The sequence below is a fragment of the Branchiostoma floridae genome, chromosome 4 (assembly GCF_000003815.2).
Source record: "Branchiostoma floridae strain S238N-H82 chromosome 4, Bfl_VNyyK, whole genome shotgun sequence".
NCBI classification, from domain to species: domain Eukaryota; kingdom Metazoa; phylum Chordata; class Leptocardii; order Amphioxiformes; family Branchiostomatidae; genus Branchiostoma; species Branchiostoma floridae.
In genome coordinates this window covers 12081537-12096827 of record NC_049982.1, presented here as the reverse complement: position 1 = coordinate 12096827, position 15291 = coordinate 12081537, and the positions used below count along the sequence as shown (strand labels likewise).

At 40.7% G+C, this 15291-nt stretch overlaps 3 protein-coding genes across 9 annotated transcripts in view; 2 read left to right on the top strand and 1 right to left on the bottom strand.

Annotated features, from left to right (window-relative positions):
• Positions 1-1226: 1226 nt before the first annotated feature.
• On the bottom strand, positions 1227-7738 carry LOC118413329 (ELMO domain-containing protein 3-like). 5 transcript variants are annotated; one of them, XM_035816648.1, is made up of 13 exons: positions 7653-7738; positions 7295-7339; positions 6359-6418; positions 5885-5945; positions 5432-5494; positions 5033-5047; positions 3939-4027; positions 3632-3755; positions 2947-3069; positions 2718-2848; positions 2396-2472; positions 2128-2255; positions 1227-1547 (listed from the first exon to the last, which is right to left on the bottom strand). In XM_035816648.1, the coding sequence occupies exons 2-13, from the start codon at positions 7322-7324 to the stop codon at positions 1363-1365; spliced, it is 1086 nt and encodes a 361-aa protein (XP_035672541.1). In that variant the 5' UTR covers positions 7325-7339; positions 7653-7738; the 3' UTR covers positions 1227-1362. The 5 variants fall into 5 exon arrangements, with proteins under 5 accessions (XP_035672541.1, XP_035672540.1, XP_035672542.1 ...); XM_035816647.1 differs by having other exon boundaries at positions 7607-7678; XM_035816649.1 differs by lacking the exon at positions 5033-5047 and having other exon boundaries at positions 7607-7678.
• On the top strand, positions 7616-11605 carry LOC118413331. 2 transcript variants are annotated; one of them, XM_035816655.1, is made up of 5 exons: positions 7616-7763; positions 9622-9716; positions 10301-10378; positions 10662-10788; positions 10945-11605. In XM_035816655.1, exons 1-5 carry the CDS (start codon positions 7685-7687, stop codon positions 11106-11108), a joined length of 543 nt encoding a protein of 180 aa, XP_035672548.1. In that variant the 5' UTR covers positions 7616-7684; the 3' UTR covers positions 11109-11605. The 2 variants fall into 2 exon arrangements, with proteins under 2 accessions (XP_035672548.1, XP_035672547.1); XM_035816654.1 differs by having other exon boundaries at positions 7664-7763; positions 9613-9716.
• A 352-nt stretch (positions 11606-11957) lies between these two features.
• LOC118413328 (venom phosphodiesterase-like) overlaps positions 11958-15291 on the top strand; it is a 17193-nt gene continuing 13859 nt past the window's right edge. Inside the window, exons 1-4 of one of the 2 annotated variants that reach the window (XM_035816645.1) lie at positions 11958-12247; positions 13778-13885; positions 14462-14519; positions 14996-15077. In XM_035816645.1, the coding sequence (XP_035672538.1) occupies positions 12101-12247; positions 13778-13885; positions 14462-14519; positions 14996-15077 (395 nt within the window). In that variant the 5' untranslated portion in view covers positions 11958-12100. Of the gene's footprint in view, positions 12248-12945; positions 13451-13777; positions 13886-14461; positions 14520-14995; positions 15078-15291 lie in introns of those variants that run through there. The other variant, XM_035816646.1, reaches the window with a different exon arrangement.

The window sequence follows — 15291 nt, the reverse complement described above, 5'->3', positions numbered from 1 at the left end:
ACGGTAAATTCAGAAGGAGTTACAAAACATAACACCGTTGAAAGTAACACTGACGTGCATTCCTATTCATACAACGCTAGCTTAGTTATATCAATGGGGGAAAATATCCGACTAATGACAAAGCAAAAGGTTACCAGAACCCGGAGGAATGACAGGGACATTGTCCATGACATCTGTAAATTGACGGAGGCAGAGTTCCCGGCCCGCCACAGAGACGGCGGCAGCAAATTTCTTATGGGGGGATTGAACTATTGTTTCAGCACATGGAGCGCCGAAGGCGCGCCGCATCCCAGGGGGGTCCGGGGGTATGCTCCCCCGGGATGATTTTAAAATCAAGACCCTCTTAAATGCTGTTTCCTGCATTTTCGGCAAATTTTGCCTAAGCTAGGTTGATTTTGACATTTTCATCAAATTACACAATGATTATAGCTTTCGCCTCCACCCCCGGGCCCAGAGCCCCCGACATATTTTACCATTTCGAGCTCAGAAGGCACGAGACGTTGCAATATAAGTCCGGGAAAATTACAATCTGGACCGTCTGAAATGCCATTTACTGCATTTTGAAGGACACATTTTGCTGTAAGACGAAGCTAAATTAAATGACATTTTATTAGAGAGAAAAGTTTTTTGTGTCTACCCACGCCCCAAACATATTTTCACCATGTCATCGTGAGCACCAAAGTTGCCAGCCGTCGCAAGGGAGGTCCGGAGAAACTTCATTTTCTGCATTCTAGGAGTACTTTTTGCCCAAAACTAAGCTAAGTTTACACTGCATGAAATCTGTATGAGTGATAAAGTTTTTGAGGGCGACACTTCCGCAACATATTTTACCCTGTCCAGAGCTAAAGGCCGGGAGGCTTGGAGAAAATTTTGAAATCTGGACCATTTGAAACGCCATTTCCTGCATTTTCCGGGGTTCTATCTGGCATTTGACTTCGTGTGTATAACGGGTTACGAAGAATTTCTTGGTAACGCTTAACGGTGAATTTGGGATAACAAATAACGGTTAACGTTGAATTAAAACGACCAATAACGCTTCATGAAGAATATACCGATAACGATTAACGTTAAATTAGAGAGGGTCGGTAACGATTAACGGTGAATTAAAATGGCTCGTAACGCTTAACGGAAAAAGGCATGCAGACCCTCCTCTATAAATGCATGAGAAATTATCAATGGGAATCAGGTTTGGAGCATGATAACTCCAGTGAGAGGTTTAGTGGTTCTTTTTGGTCAACTCCATAAGCAAATACTCTTTTAGTACAAACAGATCACGAGAAGTTCACAAATGCAATAACATACAAAAACAGACTAAAAATCTTAACTACAAAATAGCACTGTTGACAACAAAACTAGCTCTACCTACACCAGATCAACCTCCTCTTCCTCTGGTTCCAGATCACACACACCCACAAAACTGTCTTTCCCTGCGCTAACCCCCCGTGGAGAATCCATCTGACCAATGGCATTGGCTCGCTTCTCGCTCAGGTATCGTTCCAGCTCTCGGATCACAGCACGCGGGTTTTTGTTGACAAATGTTGTTACGTCTGGAAAATTGAGTCAAGCTTGTGTTGGCATCATTCATAATAGTCACATCTATAAGGCACTGATAGTAAGGATGTCTTTTGAGTTGACCATCATTACAGACAAACTGTCCACTACATACAAACCTGGCACTGACCTACATTCATTTACACTGATAGTGTAAGAAATTTCTTTAATTAGGGGTTAATTACCCGCCCCAAGGTGTATATGGTGTCATAATGCCTGGTCCTTTGCTATAAGCACCGAATAAAACCACCGAGTGCCGGCGTCAATTCATTCTGACCAAGACAGATGAGCGATACTCACCGGCCTGGCCGGAATCTATGTGTTACGGCGTCATAACTAACGTGGAACGGGCCCTTCTGATTGGTCCGCTGCGCCTGGCTATATGATAATGTTTGTCAACACTCATGCTGATCTCCCCACTCATGTTCATTCAAATTCACACTAACCCTACAACCCCTGTCCTTGGTGCTGATTCCCACCGACTCTACAGCCCATGTCCCTGGTGCTGATTTCCATTCACGCTGACCCTATGGGATACCTCTAATTGACCCTATCAAAAGGAACTTAAAAAGTCACCTTGAATGACATATCCAGAGTCAGCTATTGTCTTGTGCTGTGACTTCCAGATCTGGTAGAGGTGGAAGAAGGTTGCTACATAGAAGTCATTTATGACTGCAATGATCTGCTGTCTTCTGTTACACTCCCTGTGGGACAGAACAATACCAACAATCTAGAGCCATTATCTGCAAAAGGAAGTTTCATTTCAGCCTACAAGTTGGTTCTATAAAGCAGATGCAGAGTTAAGCCAGTTGGTTTAGGAATATTACTTTTCTGTTTTCCTTACTTGGATAAGTTGCCCTCCCTCAGTGCCTGCAGAGCAATTCTGGTGATGTTGATGGACATCACACAGAAGGGGAAGTTCTGGGAAGAACAAAGATGTTCAGTGAGCATAGACTCGGCTACATGTGCTTACAATATATATGAACAACTAGCATTTCATTAACAACTGGACATAAAAGGCAATGTTAGATCTACATGAATATGAAGAATGTTCTATAGTAACAAAAGACAGAGTAATAAACTAATGCCAAACCTATATGCCACTATACTAGTACAAATCTACCCTTTGCTGGTGCCCTCATGTAGCAAACTCTGCAGAATCTTACCTGAGTCTCATGGAGGGACAGCTTGTAGATATCCCTTGCCAGAGACAAGGTTCTGGGTTCCATGACAAAGTACAGGACCTGCATCAGGCCCAGGAAGCCCGTACCTCGAAGGTCTGTGGCCGGGTCAGATCCTAAAACAGGGTACAGTATTTTCATGTTGATCTAAGAATATCACTACATATGATGAATAAAATAGATCTGTAATTCTGAGTAATAGCATATTTATCACCTTGGAATCCAATTTGCTCCCAGTGTCCACCATATCTGGGGCAGTCTAACTTGGTCCCAGTTAGCCTCTTGTAAACCGTCTGTAGCACACGCATGTGGGTCTCCTCTGTGTTATCAAAGGGGTCTGCACAGGAAAGGAATGCAAAATTGTAACGCTATATACATATAGAGCATAGAATCATTTCCATAACATCAGTGTTGAGGCACTCTCATGTGCCTCTACACAAGAAAGCCAATGAAGAAAATTAAGATGCAGTGGAAGCCGCTTAATTGCACACTCTATTTGCCAGTATATTTCGTGCAATTATCCGAATGGTGCAACAAAGCGAAGTTATTAAACTGAACGGCACCACCATGGGATTTTGTGCAATTAGCAGAAGTGTGCGATTATCAGGTGTGCAATTAACTGGCTTCTACTGTAATGGAAAAAATTTTCATACTCACTGAGTACATAGAAACTACAGCTCTGTCCCATATGAAATCCTAATGTGGTTCAATTCAGTACACAATCTAAGCCCTTCCAATCAGGTGACAATCTGGCCATTCCTTAGTACCCTGGAAAGCTGGGTATACATAGTGGTACTGACAGGTTTATATATCTACTGGTACTGACAGGTTAATAATAATATACAAAAACTGCAGTGCTGTCTTATATGTGTGATTTTGGCAGAATTGTTTTTACTCACAAAGTCCCATTGCAAAAACTAGGTTCCTCTCCTCGTGTAGACTGTGCTGTAATCTGGGTGGACCAAACAACCAGTGGCACAGGGCAGTAAACCCTGATCTCTGTACTGTGGGCTTGATCTTCATCTATGTGGACAGGGAAACACTTAATGTGCTTCAATGGAATCTACACAGATACTAGTAGTCCTCTATACATGTCAATGTACATATACACATACATGTATTAAAAGACATCCAAACACTATAAAAGGTATGAAATTGAAAACCCACTAAAATACACATTTAACACTCTGTCGCACTTCTCCTTACCATGTATTCACTGAGGTCCTTGGTCTGGAAAAATGCCAGGGCTTCATTAAAAGATATCAGACTGGACTGATTTTGTAAGCTGCCTGTTCCTGGGGAATGTAAGCAAAGCATTTCAGCATATATGCAGTAAGGTTGGTTTTAAATTTGCTGTTTTGTATTGTGTTGTGCAGTGATCATTGCAACTACAGGAAGAATTACAGGGCCAAACATTGAAGGTCCCGCGGCTGGTTTGGAGGTTTTTTTTACCATTGGGCCAGTCTGACTCTTTCTCAGAAAGGAGCTAGTGCTTCTCTAGTCGAATCATTGGCTTTTCAGACAATTCAATGTTTCCGATGGAAAGAGGTGTCCTTTCACTGACTGACAGGCTTAGTTCACATTTTCTGTGTCTTATTCTTAGGGACTATTAGGACAGGCGGTCAAAACAAATTCCGAACCGTAAACTGAAAGAACAGTGGTTTCCCAAATTTGTTGCCTGCTTGTGAACGGATCTGTATTTTGCCATCTTAGATCACCGGTGACTTTAATAAAACACCCCTGCTAAGGTCCTGTCACCAAGGCAGATGGTAGGATGCTATTGTGTTCTCATTTCTTTGCATGCCAACTTGCCACATAAGTCTGTTTTTCAACAAAACAGGATTGTTTATGGCATCTATGGGCAATGAGAAATGAAAAATGAAACAACACTCCACCAAGTGATTTGAAGCAAGGTAAGAGCCGCAGTATATTATAAGCCTAATTGCCTATATGCTAGAGCAAAAGCAAAGCAAATTTCTTACAAAGTTACAGGTGTGTTACAAGGTGTTAATATCAAAGTTTCAAACAGTGTGCCATGAGCTGAAGAAAAATGGTACATTTGTATACTAATAATATAATAGTACACAGTGAACATGCAGGGTGGTAACACACACAGCTGTGAAATGCATGAAGTCAGCTGCAGCCTACATCTAAGAAATCTGACTACAGTACTAGCTGGCTGTGTCTTCCAGGACTATGTAAATGTATGCACAGCATGTTATAACAAGGCATATTTTGCTGAATTGTGTGACACACCACACCACTGCACACTACACTACTCAACCAAGGGCTTGTGATACCTTCACTCTGGTTTTCTGTAGCACACATCATGCAGCAGGTCAGAAGGAAGATAGAAGTATGTTAGTGGTTATTAATTAGATGTCATACCAAAGGCTGATAATAGGGGAAATTCTGTTTAAAACATGGTTATATCCTGAACAGAGTCTAAGCAAGCAGAAGTTTTGAAAAATGAAAATAACACACAGTCTTCCTGCCAGAATAAGCTTTAAAAATAATGTTTTTGTGTCTCTTGGACAAATAATAGTCAAAAATTATAACAATGAAATTAAACGCTTGTCATGGATTGACCCTTTGACAGTCTTTCAAGGGAGCATCACAGTCCAAGCAAAGTAAGCTACATTTTAACATATGTCTGAGAAGTGGCATATCACCCTAATCTTGGATAAGTGGATTCCCACCTGGCTGAACTGTCTCCACAGCATCCCACTCCTCCTGGGCCCGCAGAACATCTTCACTCACCTCTGCAGAAACAACTTCACTGTGTAAAACTACTATATCAAAGAAGCATAATCGTTATCATGTAACTGTGAGAAATAACAATTTTGCTAGACAAGAATGTGATTTCATCTAGTTATACAACATTCTTGTTTTTAGTTTACGTTATTGTGTTAAGAAGCTATTGCCACATTTACAAACCAGCACCCGACTGCACAATTTGTGGGAAACAAAAGTATAATGTAAAAGGCAACAAAACACAAAAACATTAATGTAAAATTAATGATTATGATCATGAGCATGATTTGTGCATGTTTCTTAATATACACTACAGTGTTGTTTTTCTTTCCTGCAAACAGCCCAGCCAAGCCGCAGTTTGGAAATGTGACCCCAGCATAAGAGGGAAATTTCCTCACCTTTCTCTTGGACTGGTTTGTTGAAGTCACTCAAGAGACCATTAGCCTGCAGAACCATCAACTGAAGAAAATGAAATCACTTTTTGTAAAAGAAATCCTTGCGAATGTCGCTGTACTTTTGGTGTGTCAATAAAGATTATTATCAATCTGAAAATTCGTCCTTATTCAGATGAAATCGTCAGAATAAAATGGCAAAGAAAAAACAATAACAAAATCTTAACATGCAGAAAATAATCTCCAATGCCCATTGAACTATGGAGGCTAATACATCACACCAGACAGAAATGTTAGATTTACTCACCAGCACATATTCACATATTAGTACACTATAGTAACCAAATCATATGTCTGCAAAGCATATGAAGTATATATGTATAAGTATGCATTTAAGAGATAACTGAAAACTTTTATTAAAAGTGATGAACCAACTTGAGAGAAAATACAATATTGTGCACAGGTTAAATAGAGACTCACAGGTGATTTCCCAGGGTGAATTGCAGCAGAGCCAGTCAGTGCACCGGGTGCTGGGGAATTCTATATAAATATAAACGTGTAGAAATAGTAGTAGTGTTAAATATGCCTGTATGTTTTCATAGTATTCAGGCACACCAGTACTGGTTAACAACTTTATCAAGAAAGCCTGCAATGCTACAACACTGTGTTGCAAATTGCAGTGTGTAATCAGGGGTGCCTAAGCATTTGCACGAACCCTATGAAATTCGTACGAATATTATGTGATACACACGAATCACTATGCGAAAACGCACGAATATTATGAAATTCACACGAATCACTATGCAAAAACGCATGAATATTATGAAATTCGCACGAATCACTATATATGCAAAAACGCATGAATATTATGAAATTCGCACGAATCACTATGTGATTCACACGAACCTTATGAGATTTGCACGATCCTTATACCAAATTGCGCAACCACTGCCGGGGTCACGTGACAGACGGAGCGGGCCGGCAGGATTTTCAAGATGGCAGCTTCGATCGGCGGCGAAGGAAAATACGATGTTAACACACCGAAATGAAGCAAAACAGTAGCTCACAGGCTAGCAAATACATCTTTGCAATGGTAAATGTCCATTCCATGCCTTGAAATATAAATATCACGGGTAGAAACGCTCAAAATCATGCCTCCTCCCGGCCGCCGTTTTTGCATAAGGATCGTGCAAATCTCATAAGGTTCGTGTGAATCACATAGTGATTCGTGCGAATTTCATAATATTCGTGCGTTTTCGCATAGTAATTCGTGTGTATCACATAATATTCGTACGAATTTCATAGTGTTCGTGCAAATGCTTAGGCACCCCTGGTAATGTTGATTGCCTAGCAACAATGAAAGATTGGGAAGTTGAAAATATGGGCAGTTAAACTGTAAAGGGTCGTCTTTCTTACCGCAGCCACTGTTTTCTCCACCTCGGTCATCTTCACAGATTGTAGCTGCATTTGGTGCAATAAAACAAACAAATGGTGAATGTTAGACATATAGTTTAGTTGAAAAAGATGACACCTGTTACCATAATTATTTTGTGACCGGCTGGAAGTGGAACCTAAAATCTTCTTGCCTCTACTAAAAGATTACCACGTTCACCTCATTCAGCAAAATTCAACTCACGTATCGTGGTGTACCACTTAACGTTACGATAGCGTTATTAACAGTTTGTGTGGCAAATCTAAGGAAAACGGCGATATATCGAAGGAACTCACCACAAAACCGTTTCAGGCCGGAGCCATTTTGAAAACATGCACTAACCTTTCACCTTCCGTGACCTGGAGGTCATCAACATGGCTGCCGTCGTGCTGAGACGAGCCGCGCTCAGCGGTAGGAAAAGTTTCACCGCGATTTCTACGATTCAAGGACAAGGTAGGGGTGCAATGATATGCAAGCGTGGAAGATAAACATATGAATAAAGAGAAAAGTTGGTATCCAGTCGTAGTATGCGATATTTAGTGCTTAAATGGGGAAAGTAAGACACGCAAAAATTCACACCATAAGTGTGAAATTATCTATGCGTACTCACATTCATGCCTAATTTCAGGTCATTTGGTTTTAACACAAAGGCACAGGAGCCAAAACTATAAATTTTCAGTCTAAAAAAATCCCAAAATTCAACATTTTTAAAGTAATGTATGCCCAAAGTGCTAATGAAGTACTATGGGCCTCCACACAAGCATACCAGTCATTTCAGGTCGACTAGGTCAGATGGTTTTAATACAACATAATTTACAAGGGCATAGGAGCAAACAGCCAAAAGTATACATTTGTCATCAAAAATGGCCAAAAATCTCAAAAGAACTCATTTTTGAAGTGATGTATGCAAAAGGGGTTGATGGGGTCCAATGTGCAATGTAATACCAGGGCAAAAAATAAAATAATAAAAAAGAATAATTCCTAAAATAGTGAAACAACCAGAGGGGCGAGTAGAACAGAAAGAAACAACATCCCGACTCCCGGGATTCGAACCCGTGCCGAACCCGGGCAGCCGGATCACAAATCACGACCGCTATCGCTGTCGCCACAAAAGCACTAGTGCGCTTGGGCAAGGATGATAGGCAGTACTTAAATACCACTGTTACACTACTCCCCCTTTTCTTCAAGATTCGTCCTCGAATCTCCGAGTTTGACATCCCTGTGTGGCACATCCGCTAGCCTGTTACTTACAGGGTCGGCATGGGAACCAATGAAACAACCAGAGGGGCGAGTAGAACAGAAAGAAACAACATCCCGACTCCCGGGATTCGAACCCCCGCCGAACCCGGGCAGCCGGATCACAAATCACGACCGCTATCGCTGTTGCCACAAAAGCACTAGTGCGCTTGGGCAAGGACGATAGGCAATACTTAAACACCACTGTTACACTAGAATAATTCTGAAGGCCTCTATGAAAAAAGTGAAAAATTGCATGGGGGCATTTTCTATCGCTACCTCCATGCCAAATTTCAGCTCATACACCTTTCTCACGCGGCGGCCATGATAGATAGAAGACGAGGTCAATGAGGCAAACAGACAAAACTTATTTCTAAAATCAGGTCCCAATTAGTTTTCCTCCAAACCACACAAATTTTCATGATATAAGATAGAATAATAAATATTACAAGAAGTGTTATGCACCGAAAGATGTAGCAATTTAGAGTAGTGCAGACTGACCCCATAGTCCCTTAAGAGATGCAAAATAAAACCATAATAATGCAAATTTTTGACGGATTTGCAGCCATTCACTTATTGGTCGATTTCCTAATTGGCAGGCTATCATTGGTTGAACTGCTAATTATGATGGACAGCCTTTTGTTTGCCACATTGAACTCGTTTTAGATCTATCATGGCCGCCGCGTGAGAAAGGTGTATTGGGCCCAAAAATGAAAAAAAAAAGTTTTATCTGCTTGCTTTTTTGGAGTGTGAATGGGGTCTAAATTGCTGAAATCTAGCAGGCTTTCAGGGTTGCAAAACTCCTGCTGCTGCCAACACTCTTCCCCGGCATATAACGTTAGAACATTAGCACATTTTAAAAATCGTGAGTCAGCACTCCCAAAAAAAGGTACACTGCAGTAACGAAAGTCTTCAAAGGAGGCTAATTCAGTTCCTGTGCAGAAAACTTGACTGTAAAACTTTCCTATGCTGTCTAGATAGTTCCAAGGTCGTCTGGCGAAGACTTTGTTGTACATGTACCTTTCTTGTCAAAATAAATTTTTTTTCTATTTATGTGTCTTCCCATTTCTGCCAGGATGTCTCCAGTTTCCTCATCACCAGTTCAGTACAGACACTCCGCATCAGACTTCAGCTGATAACACCAATGTTGAAGCAGAAGACACAGATATGGTACAGAGTTTTAGTGTAAAGCTCTAAAAGTTTACCAAAAAAAACGGATATCAAAGAGGCATTATTGACCCAACAATAAGTATGGCTTTTGTATACTCGTAGTTAACTACAAAATGGAAATAGAAAATAAATCTTAAAGTTCCACTAATTATATAAGAAATGTTGGTTAACATGAGCAAAACTGTAATATCAATATTACATACTACATGTACATGAAATATTTTTCCAGCCAGATTACTAGTACATGTAGCCAACATCAGTCGTCATGATTCAAAAGAGCAAAAGAAGCATGCTGCTTTGCAGATTGTTTTGCTTGTTGAAAAATAACATTAGGCACTGAACAAGAGAAATACAGTACCAACAAAACAATGTAGAAAGTACAATTTTTGGCTAATCGTTGTATGAAAGAACCAAGAACATCAGATGGTGTAAATGTGACTTCTGATAATGGACTCCACAATATGTATGTTGTGGAATTAGTTGTCAACCTTATGTAAGCATTACATACTATATGTACATCTCTGTGCAGTTGACAAAGCACTAGTGGGTGTGCAGAAATTTGTCAAACTGTTTTTTTCTTCCAGCCTCAAAGAAGGATGGAGGATCCTTACAAAGAAGAGGTCAAGAGATGTATCCTATGTAATGTTGAACTTTCATACAAGGTTAGTTTTCTTGTTGTTTTAAATCATCATCTTTGGAATTACTAGCCTGAGTGTCATCCTAGTTTGATTACTAGGGCTCCCATACTCAGTAAAGAAGGCCCAGTAAACTAGGATGACACTCAGGCTATGGAATTACAATGTGCATACAAACTTTTCTTTATGTTTTAGGTACTGGTAGAAAATATGTTCTCAACACAAGGTACAAAAGTGCAAGATTAGAACTTGTAAAATTTAGAACAGGAAAAGAGATTTAACATGTTGTGCCCTTTCTTCACCTCTACAGAACCCCCAGCTTCTGTCCCAGTTCCTTTCGCCATATACAGGACGTATCTATGGTCAACACATCACAGGTCTGTGTGACAAGAAACAGGAGGAGGTGGAGAAGCAAATCAAGAATGCTCAGCACCTTGGTGAGGATCATCTTATCTAAATCCTATCTAAATTACCATCTTTCCTCGTAATTGTTCACACCAGTATTTTTTTAAACCCCAACCAGTGATACAAACCAGTAACACAAATGAAGGGAATGTCTTGTAACTTGTACTGTATCTTTTGTTTTTTTCCAGGTTTCCTCCCTGTGATGCACAAAGACCCCATCTACTGGAAGGACCCTAAGATTTTCTCAGCCCCAACTTTACAAGACACGGGGGTTGCAAACATGAGGGATGAGTCGGTGGATAATCCCCTCAAGGATCTGCCCAAGAAGTTTAAGTGGAAAAGAAATAATTGATGATAGTTTTTGTTTGTAAAAGTTAAAATTTCACCATGCAGTATGGATGCAGCATCATGCATGTACTTTATCAAAGTAAAAGTTGTTTTGCCTTTTACTGAAACCCTACCACCACATTACTATTGTTGTTTACTTACCATGCTAACAGTACTAGTAGATACATAACATATGTCTACATACCTTGTTGAGGTAGTCAAAAGTAAATCTATCAGGAGGTGGTTCTGTATTTGTCCTAACATAGTTTTGTTGCTTACATAGTTACACAACCTGCTTTCAAGTGCTCTTGACATGCATTAGCCTTGGGTAAACATGCCTACTGTACTGAGTTTCCTTTGACGTTCAGTTTAATACATGTACTAGTTTACCCAAGGAGCTCCTTGGTTTACCAATAAGTATTTTTTTAAACAACAGTTGGCGCCAAAGAGCTAGAAATGTAACTCTGATAGTTCAAGTATTGAAGACCATTAAGTCAGAGTTGAAAATAAAACATTCATAGCGTGTATGGTGTCAATCACTGAGTTCAAAACTAAGTTAGATGATTTTATTCAGTCTCCCCTGGGCATGCAGGTGATTGATTGAGAATAACAAACCAGTTGCTTTGTTTGAGATGCTTTCTTTAAATTAATGGAAAGAGCTGGTTTTAATAGCAGTCCCAAACCAACTCCCCCCGTTTGCCGACCATTGTATCGGAAAGTTCTAGCAATCATTTACCTGCCCCATGAGCGATGACCATACCGCTCTTGACCAGAAAACACGAGGGTATCACGTACTAAGCTTCTCAACATCAGGCCTACACCAGCTGCACTCACTCAGGGATAAACCACTAATGGTCGGGCCTTCATGTGCGCCATATCTTCCTGTGTGAAATGAAGACAGGAATCATGACGAGTGAGAAATCGGAAGGGAAATCTGTTAAGACTATTTGGACCCATTTTTTTCTTCTAATTAATCATGGCTTTGTTTAAACTTCCCAGCATACCAATAGCGCGTAAATGAAACGCCCCCAATGTACACTAACCGTTGTTTCCTTATTTGCAACATTCTTGGCCGAGTTCACATTTTCTCGTGCCACCATACCTGACCAGTCTGACTATTGCAGAAGAGTCGCCAACTCTGTGTTTACCTACCCTGTGCCAGAGGTGAGAATACGGTTATCTTTATGACGTGGTTGAATTCATTACACTGTGGGTCTTTTCACCGGAAGTACTGTTTCTCAGCTCAGAGGACTAGTCGACTCACTTAGCATTTGGCTAGAGTATCAGAACAGGGGTCAAAGTACATGTAACGTTACATCTTTCCCGCCTCTCTGCATTTCATGATCGTTGACTTCAACCTATTTCGATGCTTTGGTTGATCTTAGAAAAACTCTATGGATCTTCGCCCTAACAATTTCGGACAATCATAGCCTGATTTAAATAATCAAATAAGCGGAGGCCAATCACGTTTATAATCAAGTTGGAGAAAAATGTTCAACTCTGATGTAAGCTACGTCCAATAAGAAGGCAATCTCATTCTATTAAAGGCGTTTTTTTTTCGAGCCTTTTCGAACTGACTTGTCAGTCACCAAATTTTGTTGTTTGATAGTAGATTGCGATTATATTTCAGAGTCACTTTCTGGTACTACTACTTTCTGGTAGTAGATATTCTAGACACTTATATTCCGTTACAGGTCATTGTATTGTTATGAATCGAAAGTATGATTCGTAAGTGAGAAGTATGGAATGTACATATACTAGTGGTTTGTATTGAAGGGGAGTGTCAGGTTTGGCGGAGTTTCTGCATGCCGAGTCCATTTGGTTTTGCTTCTTGGAGTTAAAACGACCAAACGTACCATCTAAATCTATATACATTTGTACTAGGGATCATTTGTTCATCCTTGTAAAACCGAGAAACATCGGAAAGGACTCTTTACGCTGAAAGAGCACCGATAAGCTAAGACACGGTTACGCTAGATGAATAATTGTTCAAAGGGCTACTGTTTTACAGAGGTCAGTTTGGACACATTTGCATCCCCATATGTTTGAATTGAAGCACAACACCGTTGGGTAAACGTTTAATTGAAGAAACCAATTGAATCAGAGCCGGCCATTCATTCAGATGTTGACCCCACGCCATTCGTAAATAAGATAAATCATCATAAGGCTGCCGGGCTTGGCATCCCTGACAAAGAAAATTCGGACACATGTTTGAACTTACTGTGCTTTGAATTTGTTTGGCATTGCCACCTTTCTAACGCATACTTAAGGCAAATAGCAGTAATCTCAGATCATCTCAGTGGGTCTATAGAGGAATTGTTGAACAAGAGCGTACGTGCGGGGACTGGAGACACGGAAAACTAAATGGTATGTGAAACTCCCACCATTCACCAGTATGGAATCATAGTACGTATTTCCTTATGAGATCTCCTTATAAAAATTAGATAAACATCTGCGTGATTTATAGCTATCAATGTCCATTTCTTTCTCAGTTTCACATGCCATATGTCTGAAAGTCATAGATACCAAAACAAGATGTCAACCCTTCTTGACTTGTTATCTTCAAATCCTCAAACGAAATGAGACCCCTGCAGTTCTGAGAAAGAAGCAAACTCCTACCTCCCCATTCTCAGTGGCCTTTCCTGATACATGTTAATAATGCACACCTGTAATAGACCTTTGTTGTTGTTTCAGACAAAAAAGAACATGAAGGAACAGTTTGTGGAAACCCAAGCACATAGTGATAAAGACAAACCAACAAAGACGGCTTTTAGAAAGGGACTTATTGCGGGGCTGATAGTGGTAAGTGTGGCCGTTTTTTTGACTGACCAAGGACGTTATATGAACGTCCTTGGACTGACCAACCCAAAATCAACACGTGCTCGAGTTTGTTGACCTTTGTTATCAGATCAATTACAGTAAGTGCATATACAAATACCATATTCGATACATGTTGCAGGTACAAGTAAGAATGCAACTCTTAATTGCGCATATTTTTTTCGAGATGTGAGTCTGGCTTATGTTTCGGTCACAATGAGGGCAGTTTTTTTTGCACATTCGGGCGTGAACCCAGTTGCGTAACCCCTTGGAACGCCCTGTGGCTACCGAACTATATTTGTGCCCTGTCTGGCCTTGCATTTTTTTAGAACTCGGGACATGGCGAAAAATAGGCGCCGTGGCCTACCCGTGAAAACACCGAGGGGTACCCCTGCGGTATCCGGCAGTCCACCGGAACAAATCTGTGGCTTCGGTGCCCAGCCGGGGCTGCACAACTGACGGGCACCAGCGCAAAGCCGATTGTGACCGAAGCATTGTCGGTACATGTAGAGTGAAATGTAGAAACTAGCTCTCTTTGTAGTATAACCCTTATTGTTTCAGGTGTCCGTCTTAGGAATATCACTTGGACTTGGATTAGGTCTTGGGCTTCGAAAATCAGGTGATCAGCGGATTGAACTGCTTCGAACAATAATGATTTAATTCGTCTTTGTGGAACGAGTAACAATTTCAAGTAAACAGACCACACCACAGTATCCTATCATACATTTATCATATATTGTTTGATATTTGAAACTTAACATATCATGATCAGCGTATTTGGATCGCCCTATAAACATATTTGTACCAATCTGCTTCAGACTATGAAAGCCTTTATACGTTTATAAGGTTAGACACATTCGGGTAATCACTATTCAGTCTCTGGATAAAAACGGAGATTTTTTTTCCGGACGTTTTGAGTAACATCCATCACTCTTCCGTTGACACTGAAGAAGAGTGACGGATGTCAATCGACCCGTCCGGACGTAAATTTCCGCTTTTCATCCAGTTGTAGAGATTGTATTGTGTTTGAACATTAAAGCCATTGTGTTAAAAAGTGTATGACAATACTTCATCTCATATGCCTGGCATCTATAGGTGACAAAGGCTTCCGATGTCACCGGGGGAAATGGCTAGAGGAGCCGTGCATCAGCACCGCCGGGCCCCGCTGTCCGGCCGGGTAAGGCCTAAGTCACATTTCGTACCCACGGCAGGCTGTTTACGGAAACGAAAAATTGATAAATATACGCAAGGCATGCTGTTGAATTGTTTTTGGTCCGTCTGTGTTTTTGTTGTCTTTTATATCATACGTCTCGTTCCCCTGAACAGCCTGGTCGAGCCCCTTTGTGGAAACGATGACGTTAGCTTTAATAAGGACACCGGCACAGCAGTCG